Genomic DNA, 16306 nt, shown 5'->3' with positions numbered 1-16306 from the left:
ATATATTTTAATATTGGAACCAAGCTCAACAGTGGTGCACAGTTAGAAATCTTTAACACTCACAAGCAACAATTTCAAGGACAATGAGCTATCCAAAGGCGTGGTATTAATTGTGATGCTCCAGAAGTGGTAAAGTCAAGCTTAGGACTAAAATTACCTCCAAAGAATCATAAATGCTCTGAAGTTACAAAATCCTAAAGTATAAGTGCCAACCTTGAAGGTCTGCTAGTTTTGCAATTCAGCGATGGCTTTTTCATACAGGGTATTTCACCTGCCTTCGAGCCCGTATGTTCGGCTGAGCGTTGCTAGAATTGCTTTCAAAACATGGCAAAGCGTTTTTTACAGACACACATTGATGGACATTAAAAATGCCTTTTCATATTTTTTACTGAAGTTTCGGATCTTTTCACTGCCCGGCTGTTTATTAAGCTCTTGGTTGGAAAAGAAAAAAATACCAACAAAATCCCGCGCGCACGTAAGCGTGCATTTTATGAAGAGCGCACGGCTTCATACCAGCTTTTGTGTGCTTCAGCCACGTCAGGGGCTTACAAAAATGAAAATACTGAACGCAGAAAATAGAAACGCATGTGAGCGTGAATCACGTGAGGAGCGCCCGGCATCATCCAGGCTTGAGCGTGGGCTTACGCCACGTGAGGAGACCTCAAAAAAGAAAAGAAATTACCGAGTGGACGTGAGCGTGCGGCTCGGGACGAGCACCCAGCATCATCCAACTTGCCCTTCTAGAACACTCTGGCCAGCGTTTGTGACGTGATCTCTCGCGTGCTGTTCTACTCGCCAGTTCACGTACGCTCGCGCAAGAAGGCAGCACCGAACAGCTCGCGCTGCAGACGCCGAGTTCGTAAACCCGGTAGCCGCGGTTCCGAGCACGTGCTACACGGTCCACCTTGTTTAAGCCAACGGACGAAACATTGCCGGCCGGCCACTCATGGAAAGCTTTCAGGAGCAAGTTAGGAAATATATGTCAGGCGCAACAGCCGGGTCTCCGACGAACGGAGAGAGAAAGAGAGAGAAATCACTTTATTTTCCAAGCAAGTTGAGTAGGAATACGTAGTGGCTACCGGCCGAAGGCTGATGGCGGCAGTGGCGGCTCGGTCAACCAGAAGTAGCTGCGCCCCCGGTTGCGAGCAGCCGAGCGCGTCCTCTTACTGCTCGATGCTGGAGATAGGGTAGAATGGGCTAACAGGACAGGCCCACATGCCGTGGCTTAATGCGTCAAGGGAGTCACCGAGGGGACAGTTGGGCGCAGGGAACTCAGAGGAGTACGTCTTGTGGAGGAGGGATCGACGGGCGAGGGAATTGGTCTGAAGGAATCGCCATAGGCGCTTCTGAGCGTTGGTGAGGGATGTGTGGGCAGTGGGAAAATGGCGCCAGGAGAGGCGATAATGCTCCGTGGCTTCTTGATATGAGAGCAGACGATCGCGTGCCGACCGACCACTTTGTTAGAGAGCAGGAGCAAGCCCAGCACGGCTGTTTAGTTCTCGTGCTGCGTTGTGGGCCGCCTCTTTGCCTCCCACCACACAGGAGCCGGGGTCGAGACGATGTCGAGTGGTTGAGTATGGGGATTTTGGAGAATCTTGAGTGCTGTAGCCGAAACGCTCCCACAAATGAAGTTTTGAATGGCCCTCTTCGAATAAGTGATAATATTGTGTGGCGGCAGCCTGGTGAGGCGGGCCAGGGCTATGGCCGCCTCTTCCGCTGTTGTGGGGTAAGATGTCCGTACGGTGAGGAAAGTGACCGGGGGAGAGCCCGTCAGCTCTCATGTTCCTCCAGCCTTTCACCATCCGTACAAGCTGGGGAAACTTTTTTGTTAACATACGTGGCTGAACAGTGTCACCAGTGATTTGTCAGGTCAGCATTTGTATTTTCATTACGAAGGTAGAAGCAAGTAAAATGGTGGTTTCGCTGAATAAAAACTCCTATCAGCATCAAATTTTGTTGACGCATATCTTGAGTTTAATTTGTCTAGTATGTCCTCCGCATTTATGTTTCCGTAAGCGCAATATTGGTGGATTACAAAACTTGCACAAAACCCCTTGGTACAAAACCCATACAAAACACATACAAAACCCCTCGGTAACTTCAAAACAGTATGCCTGCGCATAGTTTGAAAATAAAGTATAGCAGATATAGCTAAAATAAATGTAAATGCGATAGACATGCACGAAGTAAAAAACGGACATACCAGCAACATCTGAACAACGTCAGCAAATATGTCTATGTATTGTCCACAAATGTAGCACCAGGAACATCGAGAGTACTTCTTTAGCATAATTAAAAGAACGTCCGATAGTGAGGTACCAGCAACGTTATCTCAACATCCAGAAATTTTTATCAAAATATTGCACGTTGTACGGATGTCTAATAGAGATACTACTGGGACATAGACGTTCGGATCTTTTTGGGACGTCGCAGACATGTTAGTGGTTTGCTGGGATGCTACCGTCAAATAGCGTAGGAGAAAATATATTGTATCTGAGTTGTACGTTATAGAGCAAGTGAAGTATGAACACGAAATGGTGAACCAAAACAAGAGAACTTAAAAAATACTCATAGTGCAGGTCTAATAATGATGCGGTATTGGTATATTAGGAAAGCCACCTTTTCAACATTGCAACGTAATTGAACAACGCCTATATTTCATCTGCGTGGAAAGAAATTGCACTATCTGTGCGTTGTTTTACCAATTTTTGTTGTGGAGTTTCATTTCTCAATACCTGTAAATCCTTTTGAACACCTAGCCGCTGGTAGGACGTTCTCAACCCGAAGTGCGGCAACGTTTTTTCAATATCTTTGTGTACACCCTTTGTCAAGATTTTCTAGGCCAATCATAGGCTTTCTCGACCACACAGAATTCGAAGTATAAGATTTAATTTTAAATGTAACGAAAATTTATTATGACAGTAGGGTGGAAGGATGTTTTCTCCAGCTTTCGGGCAGGAATCATTTAAGTCTCACTCGGGACGTAAGCTTGCTCATTGAGTATTTTGCAGTCAGCACACTTTAGCCTTGGCCTAGAAAATATTGACAAAGACTGCACACGTATATGAAAGAAGTATGCCTCTGAATCTCACATTCGGATTACTTACCACTTGCTGGAACGTTTCTCCCACAGCCGTTCTAGTTTTGCTTTCAACCATGGGAACAAAATCGTTGGTTTAAAGCTGGCATTCAACGTGCGTCAGTTGTTCCCTGGACAATATTGCACGTTCACAAGACTGCATACAGCCACAAGTTCGAAGCTTTAAAAATCGGATAACGTTGGTTAGCCGCGGGTCAGAAGGTGTGTGTTAGCCACGGTCTTGAAATTGTCAGTCTGTATATAATGCACGTGCCGCCACCTGTACGTTTTGGAGTTGGAACCCGCGAACATGGCTCAAACAAGTAGAAGCACGCTTTCTTCTGCATCGAATTAGTACTCAGAAGACGAAATGCAACATGGCTGTGACCTCCCTGCCAGGCAGCATCGCGGTCTCGTTTGCCGACATCCTTGGTGTCCCACATGCTCTAGCGGCGGACGACCATCTCAAGGCAGCGATCATCCAACGCAAGTCCTAGTTAGAGCTGAGTGGGCTGCAGCAGCTTTCGAACACCGATCAGCTCGATCACAGGGAATCCTCGAAGCTGCTACAACGCATGCGGTAGCTATTGGGCGATCAAGGCCAGGACCTAAAAATCCACTTCTTCGGGAGTTCTTTCTCCAACGCTTCCCAAGGAACATGGTATCAGTACTTGCGGCAGCCACTGACATGCCACTTGACCAACTCGCGGTACTAGCTGACCGAATCGCAGACCATTCCCGGTGCCGAAGCATCGCCACAGTCGCCGATACGGCCTCCATCTCAAGGGACCACTCCAGGTTTACTGGACGTGTGAGCCGCATTGATGAAATTACCGTTCAGCTGTCCTCAATCGCACCCAACTTGCACCGACGCTGACGGGAATCCAGCGGCCTACGGTACTCCCAATTCCTTCCTGTCCCGTTCTCAACATCGTTTACCCGTAATGCTCGGTGACCCTGGCACTTCGTGCGTCTTTTGCTATCAACGTAACTCCGGCGATCCCGCCCGCAAGTGCTGCCAGCCTTTCTCATGGGCGGAAAACTAGGAGACCACAGACTGGCGGCAGCAAGTGAACCCGTCAACAGAGTCAGCCACCTCGTCTGCGTCACCGATAAGGTTACCCACAACCGCTCCTTGGTAGATACGAAGCTGAAGTCAGCGCCCAACCAGCGTCACATCACATCATATCACTCTAATACCTTAAAGATCCCCATGTTTGGGGTATTACATAAGGGGTGGTTTACAGATAAATGTACACAGGTCTTCAAATGGAAATGTGCGTGGTGACCTTCTCTTTAAATGTTGATGAACACGTAATGGCTCAAACATCACAGGGAAAGCCATTTCAGCCCACTGCTACACGGGCAATAAATGAGGCAGAAAAGTAGTGCGGCGAACGTGCGAGCGTCTTCCCTAGATCGACGACGCCGAGAAACGAGCTCCCCGTTAATCCTCGTTAAAAACTAGCTGATCAACACCTACAGCTCGCGGTCGCTCACATTCAGTTTTAGCCTACGTCGCACATTCCGGTGGCTTTTGACAACGGCCAATATCAAGCAGCCCATCCTCGGTCTAATTTCCTCGCTTTCTACAACATGGCCGTGGCCATGCACTCCCGACGCCTTGTGGACATGAAAACGAGTCTTTCGGCACATGGCGTTCTCTCCTCTTCAACGGCGGCCGGCCTTCGAGATTTGTGCCACCTTCAGTGTACGAAATGATACTTGCAGATTGTGCCGCGATCACAAGACCTAACACTGGAGAGTCCCCGATGAAAAACACCACCACCCACAACATTGTCACGAAGGGACCTCCTGTCTTCGTTCGAGCGCGTCGTTAAGGTGGCTAGAATTGTGAGGTGTGAATACCGGCGGAGAAAACGTGACTCTACAGCGCGCGGATGCCACGGCACCGCGGTTGACCTAGGTGCGCAGGGAGCGGTAAGGCTCGCAACTGGAATAAGCACACCGCCGACATTTCTCGGGCGGCATTTCTACCATTCAGGTGAAAACGAACCCGTTGCTGTATCACGCTTTTTCTGGAAGAGTGAAATAACGGGTATATATCCCTAAAACTTTTTTAACAGTGCATTTCATGACACCCGTGAAATGTAGTTTAACGGCCCCAGTTCGCATTGCAGTTTCACAAGCGTTTGCATTCAGTTAGATGGCTTCCCGTTCAACAAAAAAAAATGGAGTTGTATAATGTGCACTCACACCGCACGGTAGACGGATGCCATGCATTTTGCCTCCCTCGAAATGGAGCCGCCGGCCTCGAGATCGGCACTACTGTAGAGCCTGAAAAATTTCATTAACTGAAGAAGTTTCCTCGTCGTAGAGACCGTTTTCTGCTTCCACTTACAAACCTGAAGCCCGCACACACTTTTCGCGCTTACATTAGAGATGATAGCAGACACTGAAGCAACACATCTTGTGTCGTGTTGATGTAGCTTATTTAAAATAAAAAAACTGATTTATTTACCGGTGAAGACGAAACAAATTTACTTTTGGTGAAGAAACGAACAAAGAAAACACAGGACAAAAGAAAACAAGAAAACATTTTGATTGGAAGAAACAAATAAAGTATTTACAGGTTAAAAAACTATTTGTAGGAAAGAAGAAACAATAAAGCCTTTACAGGTGAAGAGAAAACCAAAAAATGTTCAGCGAAGAAACAAAAGGAAGTATGAAATTATAAAAAATGGCTACGGCTTACCTCCGCTAACCTTGGATACGTAACGAAAAAGCTTTGGTTAGTCTGTACCTTGGTTTCGCTTGGTCAACCCTTAATTTTGCACTCTTAGGCAAAAAGGACTAAAAGTTCGTCCTTTCGGGGACTAACGGCCTCTGCCACAATCATTAGCCCTCTTGGGGACTAACTGCGAGGGGACCAACGGTTAGTCCCTCACCCGGATGGTCCGTTCCGATACTCCCCAAGGAGGAACTGCGTAGAGTGCAGAAAAAAGAAAAAAACTCCGGCACCGGCAGGGATCGAACCACTGACGCCCGGAATTACACACAAGGAACCCGACGCGCTATCCGCTGGACCACGCCGCCGAGTGGTACCATGCAGTAGATAATATTCAAGTGTACGGCGTGTAGTTCAGGGCATAACGCAACAGATCCATTGCAACTGGTGCCCAAATTTCTATCAGTGCGAGCGAACGTGACCGCGTTTTGCGCCTTGCACTTAGCGCTTTGCTAGGTTTAGGGACTATTGCTCAGTTCGATTCGACGTAGAGCCTCCAAACCATAGTTTTTTTTTCTCGTAAATAACAATCAACTCGTCGTCGCCTAGTTGAGATAGGTAGCTGGGCGATCGGACGACTCATTTGTTTCTGCACGAATTAGCGCAAGCTAAGTGCTTTCTTAGTGTTCGATACATATGTTAAGTGCTCTATGTAACGTATGTGAAAGGTGTCGTCTGTGTGAGTGTCAGAATAAGGAAACATGCCATATTTTCCTGCATCGGCGAAAGCGAATTCGGTGTTGCTTAGCCTGAATTCTTCAAATTCGCGTCGCTAGACGATTGCGACTGGGAAACGCAAGTGAGTTTTACAGCAGTTGCAGCATTGTGTTCATTCTGCGAATTGTGCCCTTCCCCTTTTTCCCTCATCCTTGCTCCCCCCAGGGCCTAATGGCCTCTCGTTTATTTGTTTTTCACTCACACATAGCTTTGGTGCCCAAGGCAATTATGGTAAGACGCCATGGTAAGACGCTCACCTGCAGCGAGCATTTTTGTTTCGCAGTTGTCATCAGCAACATGCGTTTTTTCTCGTCTGTTAAACATATACATATTCATTACGCTCAGAAATCCACTTTTGCTATTGTCACTAAGTTTTGCGTTACTGTTAAGGCGCTTGAAAGCTTTCATTGGCCGTTATTACTTCGCACGAATCGTATGCAACTCAGCGTTCAACATAACCTCGCCGAGAAGCGTATGGCAATCGCGCTTCGCCGCTCCTTGCCATTACCCGCCGCTCTACTAACTCTAGGCGATTTTCTTATAACTAACATCAATAGTTTCTCCCGTGGAACCATCTAAAGCACCCAGTGACTGCACTGGCTTGTGTTTTAGAAATATAAAACTGTTGGCAGACACATATGCGCGAAAGGGCAACGACGACGCCATTAGAGGTGTTAAGAAAGGGGCGGGCGAAGAGAAGCAGAGAGGCAGGAGGCCACCGTTCCTAGCAGTTTCTTCTTCTTCTCTTTTTTCCTCTACCTCTTTTTCTACATTCTCCCCCCACCAGAAGATGGAGGTCCCATTTCTAGGAAATGAAGTGTCTGCACCGGTCTCTTAATTATCTTCCCATCCTGCGTCTTCAAGCTACAGGCCCGAGTGAGCCCGTCTCGTCCAGGAAAAACTTCTGTAACACGGCCCAGCAACCAAAGGCTCCTGGGGGTGCCAGTTGCCTCCACCAAGACCACGTCCCCAACTTGTAAACTTCGGTTGGACGCACTTGGATGATGATGAAAGGACCTCACCTCAAGGATATACTCTCTTCTCCAGCGATTCCACAAGTGGTCCAAAAGCTTCTGCCGGTACCGAAGCTTGCTAATTGTGGTTTCACGTGTCACCTGGTTGATGTAGGAGTCGTCCTCATTGCCTGGGCCAGGTATGCTCAGCAAGGAAGTTCCAATGAGAAAGTGCGCAAGGCATATAGGCGAGGGCTCCTCCGCACTGGTGTACGTATAAGTAAGAGGCCTTGAATTGATGACAGCTTCTACTTCTGTAAGAAGCGTGGTCAGCTCCTCTGCGCTCAGGCTCGTCTTTCCAAGCACCTTCCGCAAGGCTGACTTTACGGAGCGAATCAGCCTCTCCCACCAACCTCCCCACCACGGCGCTGCTGGGACCATGAATTTCCACTTAATCCGGTTGGTGGCGAGAAATGAGGATAATGGAGAGGTGCCCATTATTCTCCGTGCCTCTTTGATATCTCTTGAAGCTCTTCTGAATGCGAGCGCGTTGTCGGAGTACAAAGTGCACGGTACCCCTCGGCGCGCCAGGAACCGACGAAAAGCGAGAAGGAAAGCGTCCGGAGAGAGTCCGGTTGTTAACTCCAGGTGCACAGCTCTTGTGGTAGAGCACGTGAACAGCAATACATAAGTCTTTGAAGTAGTTGCGCACGGGGTGTTTTTCACGTAAAGTGGACCGGCGAAGTCGAGTCCAGTTACCTCAAATGGTTTGGAAGCCAGTAGTCTGTCCTCAGGCAGCGGAGCATGTTGTACGTTAACAGGTCTGCTGCTGAATCGTTTACAGAGGAAGCAAGCACGAATCACCTTCTTCGCCTCCTGCCGAGCATGAATAACCCAAAAACGTTGACGTAACTGGGCCATAGTGCTCGCTACGCCACCGTGAAATACACGACAGTGGGCTTCAACAACCATTAACCTTGTGAAGGCATGCCGCTTGGGTAGTACGACCGGATGCTTTTCCTCGTAGGCAGCTTTCATTCCCTGAAGACGACCACTTAGACGAAGAACTCGGTTGTTGTCAAAAAATGGGTGGAGGTTATGCAGGACAGAATGGCCACTTCGAAGTTGCCCGATATCTCGGTCGAAAACTTCATTTTGGGTATGCCGTATCCAGAAAATCTCGGCCCTGTCCATCTCCTCGGCGATGATCGACGCAGGAAACGACCTTTGCGTACGTCGACAACGTTCCATGAACCTGAAGACCTGTGCTGTGATACGCAGCAGCTTTTGCAGACTGCTAAATCTCTCGAGGCATAAAATGGGCTCTGAATTTCCCTGTGTCTGAAGAAGCACCCCTGCAAACTGAGAGACCTTATCACCCGGCTGTGGGGGCACCATCTTCTCCCCGCAAGCGTCTTTCAATCTGCTTGGGTCAGTAGGCCAGTCAGAACGCGGTTTCGGCAGCCATTCTGGGCCTCTCCACCATATCCGACTCTCACGTAGAGTAGTCGCCGACACACCTCTCGTCAACAAATCTGCAGGGTTATCTTCACCTGGGCAATATATCCAGTCCTCTGGTTTGGTTACAGTTGTAATTTCAAGTATTCGGTTCCGGACAAACTGGTTTTGTTTGTTCAGATGCCCTCGGATCCAGTTGAGTACGGTTGTAGAATCCGTCCACATGACAACGCTCAGCGACAACGTATCCCACGATGTTCGCTGGTATTTCACCATTCTCGTTCCTACCACTGCGCCCATCAGTTCCAGTTTCGGAAGAGTCAAGGCTTTCATCGGTGCCACTCGAGATTTGGCCATAATCAAGGAAGTGACAACATGATCATTGGTGCCTGAAGCCTTGAGGTATGCGCACGCTCCATATGCTTTCAAGCTGGCATCTACGAAACCATGAATGTCAGCAGCTTTCACTACTGTGTCAAGCCCATGTCTCACGCACCGTGGGATCCTAATCGAAACCAGCTGGAGCAAATCGGCGCACCAGGCTTTCCACAACATAGCTACATCGGTGGGTAGCTCAGCATCCCATGACACCTGCCTCATCCACAATTGTTGAAACAGGATCTTAGCTGTGACAGTAAATGGCGCGAGAACTCCAAGTGGATCGAAGATCCTGGCCGCCGTCTTCAGCAAAGAACGCTTCGAGTTAGATGTGACCGAAGCCAAGTACTGGGTTACTGCTCAAAAACAAAAAGTCAAAACAATCATGCTCTGTATTCCAAAGCATTCCCAGCACGGTCCCAGAAGTTGATGCTCCGTCAACGTTTTCCTCTTTCTGGTCAAAAACCTTGTGAAGCTGCTTGTTATTAGTTTTCCATTTACGAAGATTCATAGCAGCTTTACTCATTATAGATTTCGATCTTTCGTAAACGTCCAATCCTTCGTTGTATGTGTCCGCTCCTATGAGTAAGTCATCCACGTAAAACGACTTCTTCAGTTTTCTGGCGAAGTCCTGGTCGTCCTCGCTCACCGTATCCAGATGATGGTGGATAGTGGCCATGAGCAGAAAGGGACTTGAGGTTGAGCCGAATGGCACTCTCGTTATTCTCCATTCGACCATCTTTCCCGTGGAACTGGTGGGAATGTTCTCAAACCAGAGAAATCTGAAAGCGTCCCGATCCGTTTCTTGCACTTCGATTTGAAGGAATGCCTTTTCTATGTCCGAGTTTATAGCTATAGGATACCACCTGAACCGCAGCAGAACCTGAAGTAACTCTGGGTTGAGGTTCGTTCCTTTGTCGAGACAGTCATTGAGGGATGGTACACCTTGCGAATGCGAGGACGCGTCAAAAACAACTCGCAGCTTGGTTGTCAGTGACTCCTCGCGCACGACCTCGCGATGCGGCATGTAGTAAACCACCCGATCGTCAGGAACTACTTTGGATACGACTTCAGCATGGTTGAGCAACAAGTACTGCCTGATCACTGTGTCGTACCTCTGTAGCAGCCCTTCTTGGTGAGAAAGTCGCTTTACTAATCTCTGCAGCCGGTTCAGTGCGATGTCACGATTGTCCATCAAGGAATTCTTCCAGCCTTCTTTCCAGGGGAGTGCAACAGTGTACCTTCCGTTGTTCTTCTGAATTGTTTGTTTAAACTGTACCAGGCAATCAGTAGATTGTTCGCTCGAGTCCGCTATGCCCATTGATTCCAGTTGCCAGAAAGCCTGCAAGAGCTCTGACGCGGATTCGTCCTCCGTGACGCTGCTCACCCTCAGAACGCAGACCATGAGGTGAGTTTCCCCATCTAGGAATGCCTTCTGCCGAGACGGACCTTGAAGCGTCCACCCAAAAATAGTGTTTATCGCCGCCAGGCTTTCGATATCCGGGCTCCGAATAACTTCTCCCGTTAGCAAACGCCAAAGATAGTCGGATCCAATGAGCAGACCGAGGCCGGGCTCTGAATCTACTCCTATGAACATCTGCTGGTCAGCAAAGACCTTGCCCTGCCTTCGCACATCTTCTACGAAAGAGATATCAGCTGATGGTGCTGATACATCTTGGCAGATGACAGGTACCACTATCGCTTCGATGGAGTGGACATCTGTAGCGTGTTGGCTCCGAAGGGGAACTTGAACGACTTTTCGCTTCTGCGCACACGGAGTAGAAGCATTGCCGAACGTGTTGAATGCGACCGTCGTCTCGTTCACAACCTTCAAACGCAGCTTGGTTGCGAGGTCTTCGGTGATGAACGACCTCTGGCTTCCGCCGTCGAGTATACCTCGAACGAGTCGGCTCCTCCCGTCGTGGCTCAACCATGCTCGCAACGTCTGAAGGTACACCCCATTGTCTTTAGAACGATCGTTCGACTGTTCGTTGCTGCTCTCTCCAGACGCTTGAACCGGGGCCGATACGCAGACCGTTGTTCCCGGTGCACCCTCGGTTGCATTATTGCCTTTGAACGAAGGGTCGCACATGGTGGTTGCATGCCTCCCGTGGCACGACGCGCAACTCAATTTGGCCCTGCAGTTTCTCGCTTGGTGACCCTTGGTCGTGCACCTAAAACATCTGTCCCTTGCGAGATGCTCTTTCTTAGTAGCCAGCGAGAGGTCGGCGGTGCATGAACGAGTGCTGTGCTTCTGGGAATGGCAAAAGAAGCACTCCTCCTTTCGGTCTTTGCGGGCAGTGACGTGTAATGCCGACGCCGTGAAGGGGCAACTTCGCTGCTTCTCTGGTCGGTTGCCAGCAACTTGTCGCTGGGGCAACTCGCAGCACTGCTCGCGGCTCTCTAGCTCCATCCTCACAAAGGTGAGCAGCTCTTTCAATTCATCGTCCGCTTCAGCTGTCACTGCCAATGAGCGGGCTGGGAGTGCCTCGTCTGCTGGGGAAGGGTTCAGCTCTCCCGATGAATTGGCTGGAGGAGGGCCGTACCCTGGGGAGGAGGTCAGCTCTCGATGCCGCTTCTCTTTAGTAAAATTCAGCACAATATCGTGTGGGAGCGCGTGCTGCAATATATCTACGAGCATGGCAGAGAAGCTGCAGGTGGGCACCTTCAGAGAGTTCAAGCAGCGGCTATGCAGCTGCACCGCATCGTAGAGCTGCCTGAGCCCCCGTATGTCAGCAGACGATTTTACAGGCGACAGATTCCTCAGTGCGGAAAGATGGTGCTGCTGAATCCTTCGCTTGTTCCCGTATCGCTGCTTGAGGATTTCTATAGCATCCGCATAACAGGCGTCTGTGGTCGGTAAGCCTGTGATTGCTGCAGCCGCCTCCCCCATCACGTAACGGCGCAGATAATAAAACTTCGACGTGGGCGTCAGAGCGTTGTTGTTGTGGATGGTTTGCTCGAACTGCTCCCAGAAACCCGTCCAAAGCTGAAGCTCACCTCGAAAAACCGGTACGTCCAGCGGCGGAAGCCGAGGTCCCGAGGTCGTGGCCGCACTTTCCTGTCTGAACGGGACCATTTCGTTAACAGCCCGCGAATGTGGGGCGTTCTGAGCGGCTCGTTCAAGAAAGTCGATCTTGCATCGAATTTCCGCCAACGTGTCGAGGGTCCTATCATTGTATTCCTCGGCCGCTTGATACTCGATGTCTTGTTCCTCCGCCGTAAGGAAGGCCTCGAGCTCCTCGCTGATCTTCAAGAGCTCGGCGTGGTTGGCCATGAGTCGATCTTGCAAGCCCGTGAGCTTGGCGATGTCTTGACATCCAGCGTCGAGCAACGAGCGAGCTTCCTTTATAAGCCTCGTATTCTTGGCTCTTCGCGGAGAAATCTTGCTCTTCAGTCGCTCCATTACGCGGTAGGCTGCACCCAATCGTCCCCCCAGCCGTGACGTTCCATGACCACTTCGTTAAACGATTCCTCCCCCACTCGCAGCGCGAAGGGGCGGAGCAGATGAAAGACGGGCCCTTGAGGTCGTGCGTTGAAGTCAATCGTTGCCGCACGGGGTTTTCGGCACCAAATGTTAAGAAAGGGGCGGGCGAAGAGAAGCAGAGAGGCAGGAGGCCACCGTTCCGAGCAGTTTCTTCTTCTTCTCTTTTTTCCTCTACCTCTTTTTCTACAAGGGGATTAACGACGCAGCAAAGAGACTAACTGCATGCGTTTCGTCTTCCCGTTACTCCTTATAGATCGGCTGGGACGAACAGTTAGTCCGCATTTATGCACACGGCACGTACTCTGCCGCAGATACTCCCCTTGAAGATGAACGGTCGCCCGCGAAGACTAACGGCTGTATTTTAGTCCCTATTTTAGTCCTTTTTGCCTAAGAGTGTGCTGTATTGCCGACTACGTCTTAAAGCCATTCGGTTTCGTGCAACGCTCACCGGAGCAGGCCGGGCGAGGAGTTCATTCGTGATGAACGCACCGTTTCTTTCCGCCATGCGCGAGACTAGTCACGTTGCCCGAAACCACCGAGCGCCGCATGCATACACGGCTGCGGGGGCGGCTGGTTGCATCAGCCGAAGCGGCGGTGGCGACCGCTGTCGGCGCCAGCAGGCGCCAACGCGGGCCCCGTGAACAATGCAATGCGCTTCGAGGGGTGAGTCGCATTTTCGAGTTGCATTTTCCGCACCAGAAAAAAAGCTTTCTGCAATGTGTCTGAGTCAACAAAAACACAATGCAGTCCTGCTCTTTTAAGCACAAAATCCGATTTTTAGATTGTGTAAAAGGTGTCGTTTATTCAATTCCGCTGTCCTTTGGGAAAACGTATGTAGACCATAAGACCCGTTTTTTTAATGAATTAATAAAGAACGTAACTATAAAGTACGTTAGTTGATTAGTGGCCACTTAGGTTTCCACTGTTGAAATTGCCGAAGCGGCGCCCCTAACGTTTACAAAACGCAAGTCATTGCAAAACACACAGATATAATAACAAGAGAAATATTTCGCGCTGCACAAATAGACCGCCGAAACGAAACTGTGTGAGTTTACCATCGTGGTCGCTATCCCAAAAAGAGATTATTATTTCCACCCAGATAGTCAAGAACATGCCTGTGGAACATAGCGTGGGGTGCAGTGTTACGAGTTCCTTATTTATCACCAGTTTTCGTGTTAGTTTTAAATTGTTATATTTTTTGACTGTCAGCGTATATATTGCCACGAGGATATTTATCAAGCAGCGATCCCCCGCTTGTGGTGTGTGTGACCGCTGTGCGGTGTTCAATCCCCAGCGAGTGTTACGTTCCCTCTCCTTGGCAAGCCAGGTGTTCGAAGACGACTAGGCAAATGTGTGGGTCCACCGCTCGCGCGCCAGACTGATTCAGCCATCTTCAGTGAGACTTGCCGTGCCACCTGTACTCTTCAATATAGCGGTACGCCTAATAAATAGGTACATCGCCATCCAGCAGCTGTCTACACCTCCGTCTACGATGACGCAAAACTGGTGGAGGAGCCGGGTTTGCTGATGCCTGGTTCACCGTCCGGCGCCACCCGTGAAAGGCCGTGTCTCGTTGATACCCCGGTCCATCGGAGCAGGCGGCGTGAGCTCGGTCTCTCTCCTGAATTACCGGGCCTTTCAAACTTCCGAACTCGTCGGGCCCCGCACGCTGCCGTTTTAGCCGCACCCCAGGTGGTAATTCACCAACCTCGTAAACCCAATAAATTTCGCAGGGATGTCTTCAAGGACGTGGAAGGCTGGGTTGCTCACTTCGAGCGTGTTGCCACTTTTCATCAGTGGGACGATGCGGTCAAACTGTGGCACGTCTACTACGCGCTGGAAGACGGCGGTAGTATTTCGTACAAGCACCATGAGGCCACATTTTCGTCCTGGACTGACTTCCGCCATAAGCTTCAGGAAGCATTTTCCGACCCGGATCATCGTGACCATACGCTGCGCTTGCTGGAGTCGAGAATCCAGAAACCCAACGAGAGTGCCACCATGTTTGCTGAGGACATGGCACGCCTTTTTCGCCGGACTGATTGTGCTATGTCGGACGCGAAGAAACTTCGCTACCTTATGCACGGCTTCAAGGTGCAGCGTTTTTCCAGCGTTGTCCGAAACCCGCCACGGACTGTGCAAGAGTTCGACACGGAGGCGACGGCTATCGAGCGGGAAGTGCAGGAGCGAAGTCGTCAGTATTTTCGGAGGTCTGTCAACGCTCCCGGAACCTCTACCAGCATGACGAGCGACGAGTCTTTGCGGGAACTGGTCAAGTCGGTATTGCGCGAAGAGCTAGGCGAGCCTAGAATTGCGACTCCTTAGCCGACACCCTCCATGGCCAGGATTGTGCGCGAGGATCTACGCCAAGCTTTCTCGCCTCCAGATCCGCCCGTGCAAGGGAGCCCCGCAATCTTCGCAGCAGCAATGCGTCTGCAGCCACCAAACTTCGCGACTGTCCCACCCCGTCAACCACCCCCGCCTGTGCAGTCATACCCCATTTCGCTGCCGAAAGTTCCACCGACGCGGGTTCGCAAAACGCCTTTGTGGCGCACAGCTGCCTGGCATCCCCTATGCTATCACTGCGGTGAGCCTGGGGACGTCTACAGACGGTGCCCCTACCGCCAGGTTAGACTCCGTGGATTCTCTCCGGCTGCTCCTCCTCCCCGTCTTGGCCCGCGACCGACCGAAATCGCCGACTACCTTTCCGCACGCAACACCACATCGCCTACTCGTCGGTCCCGCTCACCTTCTGCGGCACCGCACCTCGCGCCGACCCGTCACGCCCCTCGAGACGGCCCCGACGTCCGGTTTTCAACCCCCCGGCGGAGAAACTAGACGAAGCGACCTCAGCAGGCAAGGTTGCTGATTTCCGAAGCTCAGAAGACCTCCCACCACCGCCGACGTCAACCAACGGTTTTGCCGCAAACACTCCACGAGAACAAAGCGCCCATCCGGTATTGCCACTGTGTAAGCACATAACGACGACGACCCTTCACGCCGACGAAGGCGCTAATGCTGAGCTCAGCGTTACTATCGACGGGCATAAGGTTACCGCTTTTGTGGACACCCGACCAGACCATTCTATCGTGGGCCAGCAATTTGCTGAGTGGTTACGCAAGGCAAGGACTCCGTGGGACGGGCCTCTGTTTCGGTCCACGGGAAGCAACCTAATGACACCAGTCGGTAAATTCACGGCTAGGATTTGTCTAGGAGGCACTGACTTTGTTGGCACTTTCGTCATTCTACCTCGAGGCTGCAAAGACTTAATCTTCGGCACGGACTTCTTGCTTGAATACGACGCCGTTATAGACATAGGCGAGGGCAGGGTGAGCCTATCGACGCACTTGCCTCCAGTAGAGCCTACCGAGAACCGGCGCCTACCGCTCTGTATCGCCGCTGATGCCGTAAGTGTACCACCAGGATCCTGCGCGTTTGTTGCAGTATCGTGCGACGATCCTTGCAATTCCGACGGCGTTGCCCAG

General features: G+C 50.6%; 1 protein-coding gene across 1 annotated transcript in view; it reads right to left on the bottom strand.

Moving 5' to 3' along the window:
- The window catches only part of LOC144146619 (cytochrome P450 3A31-like), a 96635-nt gene extending 81873 nt beyond the window's left edge, over positions 1-14762 (bottom strand). Inside the window, exon 1 of the mRNA XM_077678555.1 lies at positions 14530-14762. Coding sequence (XP_077534681.1) covers positions 14530-14762 — 233 coding nt within the window. The remainder of the gene's footprint in view (positions 1-14529) is intronic.
- Between the last annotated feature and the right edge of the window lie 1544 nt (positions 14763-16306).

This window comes from Haemaphysalis longicornis, unplaced genomic scaffold (assembly GCF_048455015.1).
Source record: "Haemaphysalis longicornis isolate Haplotype H1 unplaced genomic scaffold, Haemaphysalis longicornis Haplotype H1 scaffold_7, whole genome shotgun sequence".
In the NCBI taxonomy this organism is placed as follows: Eukaryota; Metazoa; Arthropoda; class Arachnida; order Ixodida; family Ixodidae; genus Haemaphysalis; species Haemaphysalis longicornis.
This window is presented reverse-complemented; position numbering and strand designations above follow the sequence as displayed.